We start from the raw sequence: 17,855 nt of genomic DNA, 5'->3' as shown, positions 1-17,855 counted from the left end.
ACCAATTAACCACACGGCATCCAACCACACGTAACCGAACTTCTCAGCACAATCTCAGACCACTGCTCGACTCATACAAAGAGCCCAATATGTGCGAGACTCTGTCTCACGAATCATATGAGTAATAAATGTAGTAAAGAAAAGGTTTAGATGGAGAGGTATTACAGAGGAAGAGGAGGAGAGGGAGAGGACAGCTGAATAGAAGGTGATGAATGAGATGACTGAAGGCGCAGAGAAGGAGCGAAAGAGCAAGAGAGAAGTGTATTTTAAATTACATGGTGGCTCATGTCAGCAGCCATAATTAGTAGCTTGGTCAGGTGTGATGAGTTGGACAGGAAGCATAAGAAGGACAAAACACCGCAGGAACCAAAGAGAGTCTTGAGGCAACAGGATCCATTTGACACATGGCAGTGCACACAAACTTCCACGAAGAAGAGAAAGTGAATGAGAGCGCTGCATTACAAAGTACACACCTATGAACGGAAACAAGCTCACCAGACATGCACACAAAGCTGCTGTTCACAGCAAGTCGTGTGTCAAGCGCGTGGATGATGAGTCGGTGAGCACAGACGATTCTTAGGCAGGGCTGGCAGATGGCCAAGTCAAATGTTTCCTTTAGCGAGAAGAACAAGAGGTGAGCAGGATGAAAACAAGGCTACAGGTAAACTTACCGCAGCATGTCAGAAGTATCAACAAATCTTGAGTATTCATCCCCCGCTGATCCAACAGAAGGACATTTGGACTCTGGGCTACTGGAAGGAAAAACAGGATAGGAAAGTTCCTGCACACACAGCCTTCACAGGGGTCCATTCATTCATATTTCTGAAATTGAGCTAATGCCTCCTACATTTTCCACCTAATTGTTCTCTTGTAGACACTTTTGTTTCTGCCAAACATTACCAGGTCTTCCTTGAAAAAGGTTCTCAATGTATCTAATCTGGCTAGATAAAGCATTTAAAAGAAATGTTCAAAGTTTGTATATTTTTAGTCTATAGTACATAATGTTACATAAAACTAATGTTTCTCTTTTTTGTGTGCTTTTCATACGTTTTTTGAGAGCTAGCAGGGCCAAGCTAGCTGCTTAGCTAGCACAGGAATCCCCTTTGGATCAATGGTTCACCAAACTCTGATAGTGGGGTTGCACAATGGCTTCCAAAATCAAAACTATTTAAAATTGCATGTTTCAGCCATTGTTGTAAGAATACAAACAAAATAAGATTAAATTTTATAAATAAACCATGAAAAAAGAACATTTTTCAGGTTTTTACTTTTCTTTGCTGCCACATGACCCCCTGAATGACTAAACCAGGATAACAATGGAACCAGCTGTGTCGGAATAATTTTAGAAACAGCAATATGTGCACAAAGGTAGTCTATGGTTTTACCAACCAGCTTCATTAAGTCTCTTTGACATTTTTGGTTAGTTTAGTTTGGTTTTTGATTAAGCCTATTTGTGTCTTCCCATGCCATGGGATTTGCAGGTCTATGGCACTATCTAGGGGGGTGCTGGCTAAAAAAAACTTTAATGTTAAATGATTGTCAAATGTCAGAATGTGCTGTCGTTTCTAACATAAAAATTACTGAATACTTGGGTATCAAATGTTAATTTCATGCAACAATAATAAGATCCAGCTTATTCTGCTTTTGACCAAATGATTATGTGATGAGTAGTCTGTAGATAAGTCACTTGTGAAAGTTATTGTAAGTTAGAAACCAAATCTTAACAGTTTGTGTTTGACACATCTCTCTTTTTTATGTTAGTAGTTTCAGTTTATTTTTTGTATAGATTTCATGTTCTTAGATTTTGAGTAATATTCAAAGCTAAGGTAACCTCAACATTTTAGTTTCTCACAAGTCTTCCCATTGTTCCCCCTCTCCGAAGCTCAACACAATTGTCAGTTTGTCAAACAGCAAACACTAATATATTGACAAGAAATAGTCAATTCTGCAGCTGTTATTGTGGAGAATTTGATCATAAATGTCATTATATACAAGCAGCATGAGTTGATTTTATGTTTCTAAAAGTGATTTAAATTAAGCAGTAAAACAAGGGGGTCATTGACTTTTCTTCATAGTAATTCTGAAGATGGTTCAAGCACTACAGGTTTCAGGAGCTTCCATTATGGTGTAACATCATGTGTCTGACTCAGTTTGAACTGAACTGACATCTTTAAAAAAGTTTCCTAATCCTGCCTCACACAACAAAAGCATGATCTCATCCGCTCCTCACCCTGCCCTCCACTTCTGAACTCAACACAGGTACGCCTGAAGATGAAGTGGGTGGCTGTCAGAAAATGAAGACGTATTTGTCTGATCCGGACATAGCTGTGTGACAGCCAGCACACCCCCCCTGCTTGGAGAAAGCCTCATGCCTGGAGGCAAAAGAGTGACACACACAAACACACTCAAAAAGCACACTCCAAGGAGGAGTCAAAAAGGGCAAAGGGGAGGAGAGAGCAGGATGTCTCTCTCTCTCTCTCTCTCTCTGTGTCTCTAACACACCTTCCCTCCACCTCCTCCTCCTCCCATGCATGAAGCTAAGAGTCAGACACTTGAGTGATCAGTCGCACAGTCACAGGTACACAGGATACTGAGGTTGAGTGAGAGACAAAGCGAGAAAAAGCACAAGAAGCCGACACTGGTTGCTCAGATACTCCAGCTTTAAAGAAGGGCACTGACAGCCTGCCTTATGTGTGGCTCCTCTCACGGCTTCACAGTAAGTATGCAACATCTTTTTCTTGCCATAGTATTGATGTAAAAGTGTAATTGCGCGGGTAATAATTATCCACATTATTTGCTAGCAATACATCTGCTTTATTAATCTTAATATTGATACATCTTTGCGCTACATAGTCATCCTGTGAATGACAGAGTTCAACAAAGAGAGCTTTTTAAATTCAACTTGTTACATGTCGCCTCAGAGCCACAGCTGGGCGCCTTTGACTCATGTCTTGATTTCCAGTGTATATTTAATGCTGTGTCACCAAGTTCAGAAGTTTCACACTGAGTTGTCACACTTGTGACAGTCATTTCGAATCAGCTGCGGTGACACACTTCAGAGAAAAATAGGGTGAAACAAAATTTGTAAATCTCTCTTTGCTTTTATCTGCTATTTGAAATACTCAATGAAATCACTACATGAGAGTTGGGAGATTCCTCAATATCTGTTTTATTTATTTATTTTTTAATTCATCCAAATTTCAAATTCAACTGAGGCTATAAAGAATTGTTCATTATCGTGTCACATTATCGTGCTGGATCTTTCGAATGTGAGCCGTTCGAACTTTCATGTGGGTTGAAGTTTTAGCTGAGTCCGTCCTCAATGTCAACAAGCGTTTGATAAACTCTAACAGCCTTATCTGTCGCTATCTCAAAAGCAAACTGCTCAGCATGTGAAAGGAAGTTCTGATCATATCTGAGCACATCTAAGCATTGTCTTTTAATCACAAGTCCTCTTCCCTCTTTTGCTGTTCACTATTTTACTATTTCATTCCATCAGTCTGAGAATTCAGACGTTGTCAGGGGCTCGGCTGTCTGTCAACAGTCTTCCTGAGAAGCGATGGACAGATAATGTAAAGGACAGACAGAGGGAAAGAGAGTCTTGATCTGGCTCAGAGCCTAGTCTCAGTCAGTTTAGAGGAAGTCTGGTCGATTCACTGGGAGCACTGATTTCCTTGTGAAAGTGGTCCTGCTCCGGGGAATGACGTGCACAGGAACCTCCCTTGTAGCCTGGGGGTTGTGATTCAGAGTCAGAGGATGTATGGGACAGTGGGGGCAACGAGGAAGGTTCCACTTTGAAGTTTGTTTGTCCGGTAGGACCAGTTGATGGGAAAGTAAGAATTTCCGCTGGGATTCTTTCTCCTTTAATATCCCTGACCTGCTGCTGCCTCCTCTGTGTCATATCCCTCACACTTTGGTCAAACTTTAGCCCCATTTACACTTCACTGCCCTCTGTAATCCAACATTAACTACACTGTTTCTCCCCATATTTAGCTCTCATATATATATATAAAAAAATACAGAATAATGAACTCTAACATGTTTCCTCAGGCCTCCTCCTCTCAGTGCACCACAGCCATGTTAACCTCAACAAGGTCGCCGCAAAGCTCAGGGATCATCACGGCAGCAACACCAGACACTCAAGATGTGGACATGACATCATGGAGGGAGGAACACTTTGAGGAAAAGTGCACTTACATTGTGAAGGACCAGCCTCTTGAAGAAGAGTCTGAAAACAAGCTCAGGACACGAGCTGAGAGATCCTTACCCAGGAATCTGTCTCTGAAGCGCTCCCACGACTCTGCCGAGGTATGCTGCAAAGACGACCTTTTTTGAATTTGTTTGTCCTTTTCTAAGACGGAAAATGATGTAAGAAAATGCATCTAAAGTGGATGAAACATAGACTGTAGTTGTTTATGTTTTCATGCAACCGCCGACTCTTTGCGTCACTCCAACATCCTTCCATCCACTCATCCATCCCCAGGCAGGAAGTACTTGACATGTTGTTGTCTAAATTCAGCCTTTCCTCTCTGCTGTCTGTTTAGGCAAAGCAAAGTAACGCCCGCCCCCTCAGCGCACAGCCTGGGGTCTCTATGATTAGTGGCTCCTTCAGATTCCCAACCCATTGTAACACCGTAAAGCATGGTACCAACATGTGGCAGTTTTAGTGGAGGATATTTTAAGTTCAACTGAATGCACGGGGTTTGGTTTTTGTGGCAAATAAGTGATAAAAGATTAGCTTGGTGGCCTCTTCATGAAAAGGAAACATGAGGTTTCCTTAAAGCAAGATTAGGGTTGAGCCTTTGTAGGTGATAGATAATAATCAGGTGAGATCAGAGGAAGTAGGTGAGGCGTCTGCGGAAAAATACCAGTACCACTGCTTTGACCTTCTAATGATCCGTCTGAAGTCTGGGTAACAGTGAGGGACAGGATGCGTTACAGTAATCTGGGGGTAAAACTAGTGGGACCCGCTGTAGCTAAACTCCTGTTGCATGCAGTGGCTCATGAAGCGTCATACCCAATGCCACTCCAAGATGAAAGAGAGCATACATTACCATTGCTTAAGGGGCTTTTAAACACAGAGACACAGAGCTCAGGGTGCAGTTGACTGGCCAGGGTGTGCCCATGACACCTTATCCTCTCTTCCACACCCTGGAGGCTCGAGACAGAGGGCTGAGTTTCACACCTGCAGCTAGCAGAACAAGGGTAGCGGTGAAATTTTAATATGGTAGAGAAACTAAAGATAACTTGGATGATTGGCTTATGAAATATTCAGCATGTGAAGAGAGGAAGGCATTCTGTCACAGCCTTGCAAAGCTGTATTCTCTTCATGAGCGATTTACTGTGATGGCAAATGTATAGCTATGACTCAACACTTGGTTGCTTGGTCCCTTAAAGGAGCTCTCAGGGGAAAATTTCTCTGTGAATTGTTCTGATCTTTTTTTATCAATCATCCAGAACAAGTAGGACTTTTACGTATTTCAGCTCCAAGTGCATCCGGCTGCTTCCTCAGGCCTCTAATTTGTGAGTCACTCAGCTGATTACATGCCCGTCTTGTCAAACAGGTGCTTGGGGTGATCAGTAAGGAGCTGATTCCTAAGGGGACACGCTTCGGCCCCCTGGTTGGGGAGAGCTACACCAATGAAACTCTGCTGAAAGATGCCGACAGGAAGTACTTCTGGAGGGTAAGCGGGTCTCTGGATTTGTGCTCTTGTATTTCAAAACTGTTCACATCCTGTAACTCCTTGTGGGGACGCTGCTGTTACTGTGGCGTGGCACAAGTTAGCATCTGTGGTCAATGTTTGACATCCTGTGAAGGTATGACTCTGTTCACTGGAGCTTGGGTGTCTTAAAAGTGCAACCAGATCAGATGTATATATGGGTGCCTGCCAGCTCTTTGTGTGGCTTTCTGAGGTCACACACGCACACACACAGCTGTTTAGTTTCAGTGACGCAGCAGTTCTTCTCTCTCCTCCGCCTCAGCAGTGGTATCACTGCCAGTAAATACACCATACACATGTCCGCACTGCTCCAGACTTACAAACTCTCACACTGACTAAGCAAGGAAGTGGCTTTGAGCCTGAAAACTGTTGTGTTACAAAGCAGCAGCATCAGGACATCTTCCATTACGCCTGTGTGATTCTACAGTTTAGAGTCAGCAGCCTTGAAATCAGCAACCCCAACCGAGTCATGAAACAGCCATAACACAGACAACTTGTTAGCATTACAGCCGTGACTCAAGCAACAGCTCAGCTTTGATGAGCAGAGAGTAAAAGGAACTTGGCCTTAAGAGGAAAATAACTGATTTAGTGAGTTAAAATTAAACAGCTTTTTAAAAGGTCAGCAGATACAGTGATGATTCTTGTACACAGGGGACAGACCAGAGAATTAGTGAGATAGCAATACTACAATCCAGTCATACAGAGAGGTTACTGCCCGGTGTTGATTTGGCAGATGTGAGCGGTTAAGTCAGCTGAAAGAGCTTACAATATTTACAGGAAAGACAGAAGGAAACTTGAAGCGTCAAAGTTTCGGACCCAGAACACGTCACAATTTGAATCATCTTATAAAAACAACTTCTCCTCTGCTTCTCCAGGTGTTCTCTGTTGGGCATTTGCACCACATCGTGGATGGTTTGAATGAGGAGCGGAGCAACTGGATGCGTTACGTGAACCCTGCCTGTACTGTAGAGGAACAGAACCTGGTTGCCTGCCAGAATGGTTTGGACATTTACTTCTACACCATCAAACCTCTTCAGCCGGGTCAGGAGCTGCTGGTGTGGTACTGCCCTGAATTTGCCCAACGCTGTAACTATCCTCCACTGGGACAACTGGCCATTGACAAAACTGGTAAGTCCGCAAGCAGTGGCAGAACAAATTTAATGGCTGGAGTGTTTCTGAATTCCTTATACCTTGATCCTGACTCTAGTTTCACAAGTCCACTCCTTTAAAAATTCTGGTATTTGCTTGAACTCCGCAAACTAAAGTCTTCTGCTTACAGTGATTATTCCCAGATATTTCCTGCTACATTCTCACACTGACTTATCCCAAGATCTTGCCAGAGTTTTACGGGGAAGCGTACACAAAAAAGTCTGGGTACAGTCAGAGTGAAAATGTTGTTTGTCTGCGTTTACACATGCAGCTCACCCCAAAAGTTTCAGTTTTCATGAGTTTTGTGCATGTGTGAATATAGCCTCAGAGACATATCTGTGGCATACTGTCACTGCTGAGTAACGCTCCCAATCAAAGTGTGGACCAACTGACACACTCTTTGTGTGGGTTTTTAAGAAGTTTCTCAGTCACACCCACAGTCCTTTTGTTTGAGCGGGGCACAAAAGAGAAGAGTAGAGTCCTGAAAGCGAAGAGGGTCTGTCTTCAGGTAATAGCTATAGTACCTGAGTAAGATGAGCCCATCCGCTGGACTTTGGGCAATGTTTCAGTTTCCCTTTTTTTAAACGCTACACAGAAACACAGCTGGCAGCTCTCTGGCACACAAAGCATTCGACTTTCATTCAAAAACACAAAGAGCACACAGGCTAGTAGAGAGACCGCATGCACACCCCACAATACTCATTTACTTCAGCACGAGCTCACACACAAGAAGCTGCCTGAGGTGCTGACAGCATTCTGGCCTGATTCCCCTTATTTATTTGGCTCCTAAGGAGGAAGAGAGGTAGGAAGCGCTCCAGTGACTACTTGAACTTCCTGACAAGGCGACCTGCTGACAGATTGATATCTCACTGAGTGTCGACTGTTTGTTTGCTGAGAGCTGGCCTCTCAGAGGAGGGGGTAGAGTAACAAGGGGCAGCACTCACAGAAGATAAGGGTGACTCTGTGTTTGTGTGGGTTGATGTTGTGACCATAAGTGGGTGAAATGAACATGCATACTTCTGTCTTCCTCTGATTTTCAGGTAATGCAGTTTGTCTATTCTGGAGCAAGGCTGTTAACCACTTTTGGGATACAGCAGCCCCTCCTTGTAATGTCACTAATGCCCCTCTGTTCTGTGCCTTTGGCAGTCTATTTTCATGTATGCACACAAAATAGACAGGAGGTGTGCTCTCCCCTCCTCAGGCTTTGGCATTCTACGTACGCATGTAGAAGGCAGGGAGCTCCAGAACAAAGCCAAACCTCCAAATTTAAGTTCTTGCAAGCACCTAATTCTTTTGACATGTGTGGACCTGACTTAAATATGAACGCACATTAGATTTAAAAACACATTCATCTGATATCTATACAAGTGAGACTGAAAGTGAAGATGCAAAGTGATGCTAATAATGAACATGTGTGCAGATCTGTCAATGTCATTTCTGCCATAGAATTGAAGGGTTATACTGTCCTGCTTCCTTCACTATAAGTCTAAAAAGTGTTTCACCTTTGTCTCTGATGACACTTCTCTTTGTTTCATTGCCCCCCCCAGACCAGACTCAAATCCAGGAGAAGACAGCAGGGAAACGAGGACACAGCGTCTCTGAAATCCTCAGAGAGGAACCTTCAAAACCTCTAAATAATTCCACCACACATCTGGACCGTCCTTTGTCCCAGTCCAGCCTCTCAGCAGTTTTCCCCCTTTGTCCTCGTGTTGTCTACCCAATCCAGCCTCACTTAGAATCCATCCATGGTCATAGATATGTCACTCTTCCATCCCTGCAATCCTGTAGCCCTCCAGCTGCCAAAAGGCCAGCTCTGAGTAGTCCTGTTCCCTCCTTGCAACTCGACTTTCAGCACAGTCAGGGAGCAGTTTCTGAAAGAGTTCATCCTGCTCTGAGGCATTCTCCCTATCTACCGCCTCACTACTCACTTGGCCTTCTACCTCACTCATACTCTCTGAAATCTCACTTAATCCCATCCCCTCTTCTGCCTTTTAACGAGTACACCCAATTCCTCCATCCCCTGGCCAGTAGATACAAAGATTTGACCCTTGCACTATCAAACACCAAACAGGACCTCATTCTCGCACCAACCAGGGTGCACAAAGACAACAAAGACCTCATATCTGAAAGAAAAAACTACCTCAGGGCCCCCTCTGATGAGCTCAGAGAATTCAAACATGCAGACCTCGCTCTACCTGCCATTTCCAGTGCCTCATCCATGGTCAGCTTGCAGAGTCACAGAGCACTACCCTCTCGTTCACCACCAGTGGGCATGGCTGCTCTGTCAGACCACCTCCCTTCCAAACCCACCCCTGCCACTCAGAGCAATACAGAGCTTGCAATTGACCTCAGGAAGACAAAACCAAGTGGGCAGATGATTGGCTACAAGACCCTGTCTTACCCCCTCAGTAGGCAGAATGGAAAGATCCGGTATGAGTGCAACATCTGTGGAAAGGTCTTTGGGCAGCTGTCAAACCTCAAGGTTAGTTCCTCTTCATCATATTACTGTAATCTGTCTTGTGCAACACCTAGAGTGTCTTGAGAATTACAAAATTCATTGTTTCCCACACAAAGATGACACCTGGGCATGCCATTAAATATTGTGTTGACCATTTTTACATATTTTCTTAATTCTGTCACTGAAAAACATTGCTGTCCACAATTAATGACTGACAATTTTTGAGGTGTTCTGCCTTTTGGTTTTTCATAACTTGCTGTATTTATTACATAAAACCACAGCAAAAATGGGTGAAGGAGAGGTCATATATTGAGCCCCCACAGTAAATGCAATTATCTAAGTGTGTATCATGTTTTGGGTCAATATAACATGTGCCGCTGATAAATTTTGATAAGAGAGCAGACAAATCCAGAAAAGAGAAACAGGCAGAGATGTTTAGGATACACCATTTAGTGCATAGGTTCAGGTATGGCATCATTCTGTGGGAAACAATGAAGTTCACCAACCGCAATGTTTCTTGAGTTCTGCATACTAACTATATTTAAATACTTCTCTCTGACACATAATCTCAGGTTCATCTGCGAGTGCACAGCGGTGAGCGCCCCTTCAGGTGTCAGACCTGCAATAAGAACTTCACACAGTTGGCCCACCTGCAGAAACACTACCTGGTTCACACAGGAGAGAAGCCTCATGAGTGCAAGGTAAGAGCACAATTTCAAATTATGTTGAATTAGTTTGAAAGAATACTATCAGACACTTTGCAAGCTAATATATTGAATGATATATCTTGGTTGTTCCATCCACACATGAATTGGGGTATGAAACAGCAATTTCAAGTTTTGCAAATGTTGCTATTTGACCTCTCTTCAGATCGCCCAAAGCTGGCATCACTCTACAGAGAGATGTTTTACATCACAACAATTATGTTTTTCAGTTGCTTGCATGACAATAAGTCATCAGGTTGATTTGTATGTTCCTTAACATATTGTTCTTGGTTTTGTTTTCTGGTGCAGGTGTGCCATAAGCGATTCAGTAGCACTAGTAACTTGAAGACTCACCAGAGGCTACACTCTGGTGAAAGGCCCTATCAGTGCAAGCTCTGCCCGGCTCGCTTCACGCAATTCGTTCACCTCAAGCTTCACAAACGCCTCCACACTGGAGAACGGCCTCATCAGTGTCCTTGCTGCCCCTGCGCCTATCTCCACCGCTGCAGCCTTCAGGTGCATCTGCAAGGTTTCTGCCCTCTCTCCCCTTCGGCCTCCCAAAGGCACTCACCAGAGGAGCTACACAGAGTCAACTGTGAGATTGAGAGGTTCGACATGAGTGAAACTGCAGAGCAGCTTGAGGCTATGGCTGCTGAGGCTGAGGTGGACAAGGGGAATATTATTGACTTAATAAAGACTATGGAGACTCATGCCTCATGCCATGGAAAAGGTGCTAGGGAGAGGGTGGAGTTGAGCATGTACAAGTCAGCAAAGGCTGTGCAGCTGCTGAATCACCAAAGCTCTCTACCTCTGCATGCAACTAACATCAAGCTGGAGTCAGGCTGCATATCAGAGCCCTAAGACAGCCCTCTAATCCAAGCATATAATCCTTACAGGTCAACTCAGCAGCTGTCTCTTACTGCCCTATTTGAAGACCCTAATCTTAATCATGGATTGCCTAGCCTATACTCTAGAGACTTTAGCGTGTGAAGAATCAAGACTTTACCAGCATGGCCTGGGACAATAGACTTGACTGGTTTATTGTACACTTTTTGTTAACTTATTATTTTGCTAATATTAAACTAAAGTTATTAACAGAGTAAGACTGGTTATTTTTCTTCCTATTTTTGTATCTCTGGAACATAATTATAAAACAAATGTGCAGAAAAAAAGTTTCCATCATTTGTGGTTTCACCGTTTTGAAGCTGATGTTTTTGTCTGAGTGTGTTTCCTATTTAAACTATTGCTGTTCAGGCCTAACCGTATAATGAGGTAAGTGTTAAAAGATTAGTAGAGGAAACCTCAGTTGTTGCATTTTCTGTGTTAAGTATGCTCTCGTGAAGGTCTATGACGTACATAAATATCCTGTTTTGAAGTAGGCCTACTCACCATCAACAAGTATGAGCTCTTCAAGGTTAAATAAGACAAAACTATGCATTGCAGAATTATCTGAAACCTCACCATTATTAGTAATATGCTACGTATTTTTTTGTTATTGTTCATTTGCTTTCATATTCTAGTCTCAGAATTAACTGTCCAGCAATAACTGGCAATGGGTTACTCTTTATATTAAAGAACTTTTGGAGTAGCACTTCTGTTAGTAAAAACATCCTGTATAAATGATACAATTACCCATCCCTAACAGAAAATGAATTAAAACTGCACTTATAATGGGAAAAAATGCTCTAATACAACACGTTCTTGACAGAAGCCAGCTACACTCAGTACTGCAGCTTCTGTGGTCCTCACATTACAACTTTAAGGGGTGTCAAGTGACCTATTGTTCAAGGTGGCCATCAAATTAGAAGACAGTTTACAACTTACTGAGCACTGTGCCTCTTCAGAGCTGATGACACACCCCTGATCTGGTCACAACGCGGTCACACAGCTGCTTTCTGGAGCCCATTCCAGCCGCCCAACAGGAAAAGTAGCTAAAGAGACAACAGGGATCAATCAAAGAAAGTGATTTAGCTTGTAACATAACATAAATAATTCAAACACAATATCAATCAATATGTTTCAGTTTTGTGGAATTAGCGCAGTATTTTTTACAACAACGGTATTTCTGGGCTATTTATGGAGGACAGCCCAAGGTGGTGGGAAGGTGAGCTGTGTACAGTGACAGTAACCGTTGGTAAACCGATGCCCCTTTAACACCGCGCGCAGTGACGTCATTTATTTTTGACGCGAGGCAAGCAGCGGGAGAAGAAGGGAGCGGATGTACCCGGGGTAAACGATGCCCAGGATAGTGTCACGGGTTTATTCGCTCTCCCACCTCTCCGTATCATGATAAACGCTGCTGGGGCGGTCGTCCGCAGGATGCCCTCGGCGGCCCGGCGGAGCGGATGCTGGATAGCCTGGTGCCAGGCGGTGCTGCTCGGCGTGTCGGCGCTGGTTATCGTGGCCGAGCGGAGCGCTCGTAAGTGGGCATAGAATTGTGCTTAAAGCGGCATGCTGTGTATGGTGGTGCGGGCTGGGAGTTGGAATGTGAAAAATAGGGCGGAGGAATGTTGTTTTTGAAGGGATATTTTTCAGGGGCTGTGATGAATGAAAATGCCGTTGCCCAGCCATGATGCCTTGTGCAGGAGCTTAATACCCAGCAGCAGGTTGGGGACAGTCCACACGATGATGCTATAGCTCTACAGTTAATGCAGAATAGACAAACCTGGATGGTTTTCTTTTGTATACATCGCAATTAGCATCTACGAGGCTAGCACAGGTAGGTCTGTCAGGCAGGGGCCCCAGGATCCCTAAGGGTCACTCAGAAGGGTCACATGATTAAATACACCAATTAACCTCTGTAGTAAAGGCTGTCATCGAAACACAACACTTTATAAAATTACCCTTGCACTCACCTATTCCAAAAAGAGGGCTTTAAATTGGTGTTTATTAGCATAATCAGTACTATAATATTATAAAGCCTCATGCAGTAATAAATGCACATCTGGAGTCTATATTAAAGTGCTCTGCTCCCTCAGGTGTGATGATTGCCTGACTAAGCAGATCAATAGGGCAAGGGCAGGACACCAGAGGGATGAGGTGACTGCATGAGTACAAAGTGTGACTTTGGCTTCTGCAGGTATACTGTTCCCTCAAGACCAGAATACAGTGCTGTCTGCGCCATAGACCCATATAGGAGCCAGTCTGTAAGAGGGAAAAAATGGGGTATAAGTGGGAGACATCAATTCAGTAAGAAGATGCTCTATTTGGTCCTTGTTAAGTCATTAAGTTTTGTGTCTAATTACACAAGCTTTGAGAAAGACTGAATTAAGACAGAGTTGTATCATCTCATTAGCACAGCTGCCTCTTCAACTGAAGGACAATTCACAAGAGCAAGTGTGCTCATGCTCTTTAGTTTCTCAAGGACTCTGCAGCTCCCTACAAATCATAAATATGCTGGGCTTGTTACGTATATGAACACTGTCCAAATACCAGCTCTAAATTATATATATATTTAAATGAAAAAAAAAAAAAAAACATACCTAAATATACATCTTGCACCTCTTGTGCGTTAATATGTTTTTTTTCCTTGTCTGTGTGTGTGTGTGTGTGTGTGTGTGTGTGTGTGTGTGTGTGTGTGTGTGTGTGTGTGTGTGTGTGTGTGTGTGCGTGCGTGTGTGTGTGTGTGTGTTTCCTATGTATGCATGTGCTAGTGATCTATTGTATAGGGTTTTATCTTTGGAATGAAGAGACGCAGTGGGCGGGCCTCACTCTGGGCCTCTTCCTACCGGGTACAGCGGTTCAACTGCTCAGTGTTAAATGGTACTATGATGATGGTGATGACAGGAGATGCTACCTCTCGGTCATACACATCCTGCACTTGGGCATATTCAAAAGGTAATATGATTATTGCAACTCATAAAATTATTTTCAAATCACCACATTATTTTCTTATTAAAGAGACTAAAAAATATTCTACTGTCATCATAGTGTCATTGAAACCTTCATCAGGTTACCTTGTCTCACATTTCCTGTGTTTGTCTCTGTCTCCCTCTCCTGGCAGGATGTGGGACTGCATGAGGGCAGTGTTTCGCATGCAGGACTCTGTGGCTGATCTTGGAGTGGCAGTCATGCAGCAGGCAGATGTTGCTGCTCTGTGGCTGCTGGAGGCTCTTGTTCTCACACTGCCTCAGAGTCTGCTGCAAGCATATGTCGTGGTGTCCACTGATGTGGGCATTATGTCGCCAGGTAACCTGATGCCCCTTTTAATAACCAGATTTACATCCCTGCTTGTGTCTTGTCTGTCTAAAACAACGTTTTTTTCTCTCCATTTTTTTCTGTAGTGGCCTACTGCTGTGGCTTGTGTGTGCTGTCTATTTCCTGGGCACTGGTTTTGTATAGCAGAGCTTGCTGTCTAATACGACCGGGCCACCTGGCCATGCCCCCAGCAGCCTTGCTGTGCCAGTTGGTGTGGAGGGCTGGCATGCTGGGTGCAAGGGTGACATGCCTCATGTTCTTTGCTAGAGTTTTTAACTGGTGGGTCTGCGGAGTTGCAGGTGAGCTACTGAAATCTTAGGAGATGAGGAAAGATAGTAAGGATAAGTGCATTATAAATCGGATTACACACATGCAAATATCTGTATACAGTTAAGGGATACAATTGTTCTCAGTGATGCAGCATGTCCCTTTAATCCAGTTTCTCATTTCTCTGCATTAGGCTGCTACACTGCATATAGATCCCCTAATGCGCCTGTAACTCTTGGTCTATTTTTATGTCGACCTCCAGGTTTCCACTGGCTCACGGCCTCCTTCTGGCTGGTTTCACAGCAACCAGACATCTGCACTGGCCCTTGGTGTTGGCGAGCGTTTAACGGCATCATGGGTCTTGTCCACGTCTTCCTCTTCCTAAACGTCAAAGATGGACCCTCGCGCTTCCGCATGGCCAGTTTTTATGCAGTAAGACATGATAAAATCTAATCTTCCACTTGACATACATGCACTTTTGCATCCTCATCCTCACTTCTGCAAATTTAGGTTTCACTGATGTAAAGCTGTGTGCAGATGACTGATAGTACAACCTTCTCTCCTTCTTCAGTTCATGCTAGTAGAGAATGCTACACTGCTTCTGGCCGCCTCTGACTTCCTAAGTGAAGCATCATGGGACAGCATGACTCTTCCCACCACTGTGCTTTGCAGCTTTCTCCTTGGTGAGTCACTTACTATATCTGTTTTTTTTTTTGTTTCGAGACAGATTTTTCTCAGATGTTCAGATAAGACTACTATCAAAATGTGTAAACATTTCTGTAGCATGTGAATGATAAAAAAATCTTCAATAGTGATTCAAAAAGAATAAATTTGGAGTTGGGTTTAAGATAATAATGAGATAGAAAAAAAGAGTTGTCATTGAAGGTTTGATTTATCTTAGATATACAAATTCTGCTTTGTTGGTATGATTTAAGTGAAAACTGAAATAATGTGAACTCTTCTAGATACTTTAGACGATCACTGCTTGCCAGTTTTTGGAAAATAATACCTTTTTATCAACTCCTGCTTTCCAGGTGCTACCTCTCTTGTCCTATACTACCGCTTCCTCCATCCAAAGTCCACAGAGATCTCCCAGGGGATGAATCGAAATCACATGGGCAGCACATGCATAGAACGTGGGGAGTCCTCCTTCTCCCTTGGCGATAAAAGCCTTCCAGCCCCTTCCATTCAAAACCACGGCAGCTTTTCCCTCTCAGGTGTGGCCGGTTCTCTACTGGAGCACCCAGGAACCTGCGGGGGCCGGGCTAACAGCTCGTGCCCATGCTATCACCACCACTGGCTCCTCATTCGGCTGGCTCTGAAAACAGGTGACCTGGGGAAGATCAACAGAGCGTATGGGGCCGGTGGAGCAGCAGCAATACTAGACTTGGAGGAGTACAACCAGGAGTATAAGAGTAACGAGGGCATGACTATAACAGCAGGCGATGAGGGCGTCTCTACCTCTGAGTCTCAGGGAAAAGGCCTGGCACCTCTATCGGATTGCAAAGACGAGTTCCAGAGTGTGAGCGAGCCCACATCAACTGAGCCACCTGAGGAAGAGGAAGAGGATAGCCTGGAGATGGAAAGTCCGCTGGAGTCACCCACATCAGATTTTAAACGTAGCTCACCAGAGGGGAAGTCTGTATTTGGAGACAGTCCAGAGCCATACTTTTGCCCCACAGAGTCCAGTTCGACCTTATATTTCAGCGCTGATCCTCAGTCCCCCAGCAGTGCCAGTAACCCGCGTTTGGACCGGGACATTCATGAACAAAGGGTACGTCTTAACTCCATCCCCAGCGATCCAGCACTTCACAGGGATGTACGTGGACTCATGGGCCGGGTGGGGCCACGTTGCACTTCCACTCCTAGATTGGACTCTGGAGTGTTGGACTCTTCATCTAATGTCCCTCATCTCACAGGACCCAGGAGGCAGCTTATAATGTCCCGAAGAGATGAGGACAATAGCTTCTAGCTTCCTGGAGCGAAAATTAAGGGAGGATCCAAAATGAAAGGAGAACACCAGCTTTTTGGGAGACTGCTTTTTCATCACCTCAGTGCTGTAGGATGAGAAGGCTAGCAAAGAATCACCTCTCTATGTCTATATACTTAGCACACTATGGGGTGCAGCATATGCAACAGTTTTGGGCCAATGCTAAACTAGCCTGTACTCTGCGCAACCTTCTTCTTTTTTTTTTTTTTAACAACTGCTTTACTCAAACAAAAATATAACCTTCGGTATTTTCATCACACAACTTGAAGATTAAATAACAGCTAGCTGGCCTCTAAGATGGTGTACAGAGCTCAATCACACTTTCTACCTGAGATCCAATAAACATTTTGTCAATTGTATTGGCAGCAATTAACATCAGCCTTGAGAATAACACTGTGCAAAAGAGAAACAAACACCAGTTCTGGCAAGGTGTGATTAAATATTAAAAAGTAGCCATGAGTAATATCAATAAATATTATTAGAAATATGCTGCTGTTTTATAATCCAAACAAATGTTGACATCTATATCACACACAGAAACCACTTCTACTCATTTTAAAAACTCTAGCAGTTATGTAAATGGGGAATTTATATCTTTATGTAAGAGGACAAGTCTCTGAATTGTTTGCCTGTCAGTGTGAGCCAGGGTCTGTCAGCTTCTTCAAAGCACAAGCATCTTCTGAACCATGATTTTGTTGCTGTGGTTTATTTTTTGGTAATCCCATTTTAACACTGTACCAGTTTTCAGAGATCAATATGCTGTTTTTTGTATTATCATTGTCAATTGACACCACCTTACACGGGACTGGTGTGTCAACTTGGCAAAACTGTGCTGTTAAATGTTTAAACTTTATTTACATGTTGACCATGTAATTGCAACACTGTTTTTTGACAATTCACTCCGCATTGAGAAAAAATATCATGTCTCAGGCACTAATTTTGAAAAGCTTTCAAATGTCATGTGTAACAAAAGAAAAAGATGCTTTTGAAGTATTTGTAGTGACTTTTTTATGTGCTATTTGATTTTTTTCAAGAGAAACTTTGCTTTTTTGCGTCTTTGCTGTTCTGTAAGAGGATTGAGATCCACTAACAAAACAGTGAAGTGTTGCTGTGGTTTTCTCTTGCAACTTCATGACTGCCTGTACTCAGTTTTGAACTGTGAAGTGAAGTGAAAGGCCACTGGTGGCTTTTATAGCAATAAACCGCCCACTTATTGGGGTGACTGCAATACAAGTGTGTTATGTTATCTGAGCGATTTTTGTCAACTAAGTGCGTGAAGAAGTAACCAAAACGTTGATAGTCGTTACGTCAAGCCTAACGGAACATATTACCATACTTGTGTAAATGGCCTCAAAGAAGGTATTTATGGC

General features: G+C 43.5%; 2 protein-coding genes across 2 annotated transcripts; both read left to right on the top strand.

Moving 5' to 3' along the window:
• Positions 1–2,579: 2,579 nt before the first annotated feature.
• On the top strand, positions 2,580–10,963 carry prdm1c (PR domain containing 1c, with ZNF domain). The gene is made up of 7 exons (XM_074685426.1): positions 2,580–2,716; positions 4,051–4,308; positions 5,565–5,684; positions 6,596–6,848; positions 8,417–9,351; positions 9,900–10,028; positions 10,341–10,963. The coding sequence occupies exons 1-7, from the start codon at positions 2,690–2,692 to the stop codon at positions 10,890–10,892; spliced, it is 2,274 nt and encodes a 757-aa protein (XP_074541527.1). The 5' UTR covers positions 2,580–2,689; the 3' UTR covers positions 10,893–10,963.
• Positions 10,964–12,212: 1,249 nt separating this feature from the next.
• xkr5a (XK related 5a) lies at positions 12,213–17,687 on the top strand. Its single transcript, XM_074684567.1, has 7 exons — positions 12,213–12,450; positions 13,685–13,868; positions 14,035–14,219; positions 14,315–14,527; positions 14,758–14,927; positions 15,067–15,178; positions 15,530–17,687. The coding sequence occupies exons 1-7, from the start codon at positions 12,318–12,320 to the stop codon at positions 16,465–16,467; spliced, it is 1,935 nt and encodes a 644-aa protein (XP_074540668.1). The 5' UTR covers positions 12,213–12,317; the 3' UTR covers positions 16,468–17,687.
• Positions 17,688–17,855: the final 168 nt, after the last annotated feature.

The sequence above is a fragment of the Halichoeres trimaculatus genome, unplaced genomic scaffold, assembly GCF_033239565.1.
Source record: "Halichoeres trimaculatus isolate MK-OKI-2021-1 unplaced genomic scaffold, fHalTri1.1 fHalTri1_scaffold_13, whole genome shotgun sequence".
Taxonomy (NCBI): domain Eukaryota; kingdom Metazoa; phylum Chordata; class Actinopteri; order Labriformes; family Labridae; genus Halichoeres; species Halichoeres trimaculatus.
Note: the sequence above shows the minus strand (reverse complement) of the source record. Positions and strands in the feature narration are given on the sequence as shown.

Coding starts and splice junctions, on each gene's coding strand:
- prdm1c (XM_074685426.1), top strand. CDS start 2,690: ATGTGTGGCTCCTCTCACGGCTTCACA. Junction 2,717..4,050: donor GCTCCTCTCACGGCTTCACA/GTAAGTATGCAA, acceptor ATGTTTCCTCAG/GCCTCCTCCTCTCAGTGCAC. Junction 6,849..8,416: donor ACTGGCCATTGACAAAACTG/GTAAGTCCGCAA, acceptor TGCCCCCCCCAG/ACCAGACTCAAATCCAGGAG.
- xkr5a (XM_074684567.1), top strand. CDS start 12,318: ATGATAAACGCTGCTGGGGCGGTCGTCCGCAGGATGCCCTCGGCGGCC. Junction 13,869..14,034: donor CACTTGGGCATATTCAAAAG/GTAATATGATTA, acceptor CTCTCCTGGCAG/GATGTGGGACTGCATGAGGG. Junction 14,928..15,066: donor GCATGGCCAGTTTTTATGCA/GTAAGACATGAT, acceptor CTCCTTCTTCAG/TTCATGCTAGTAGAGAATGC.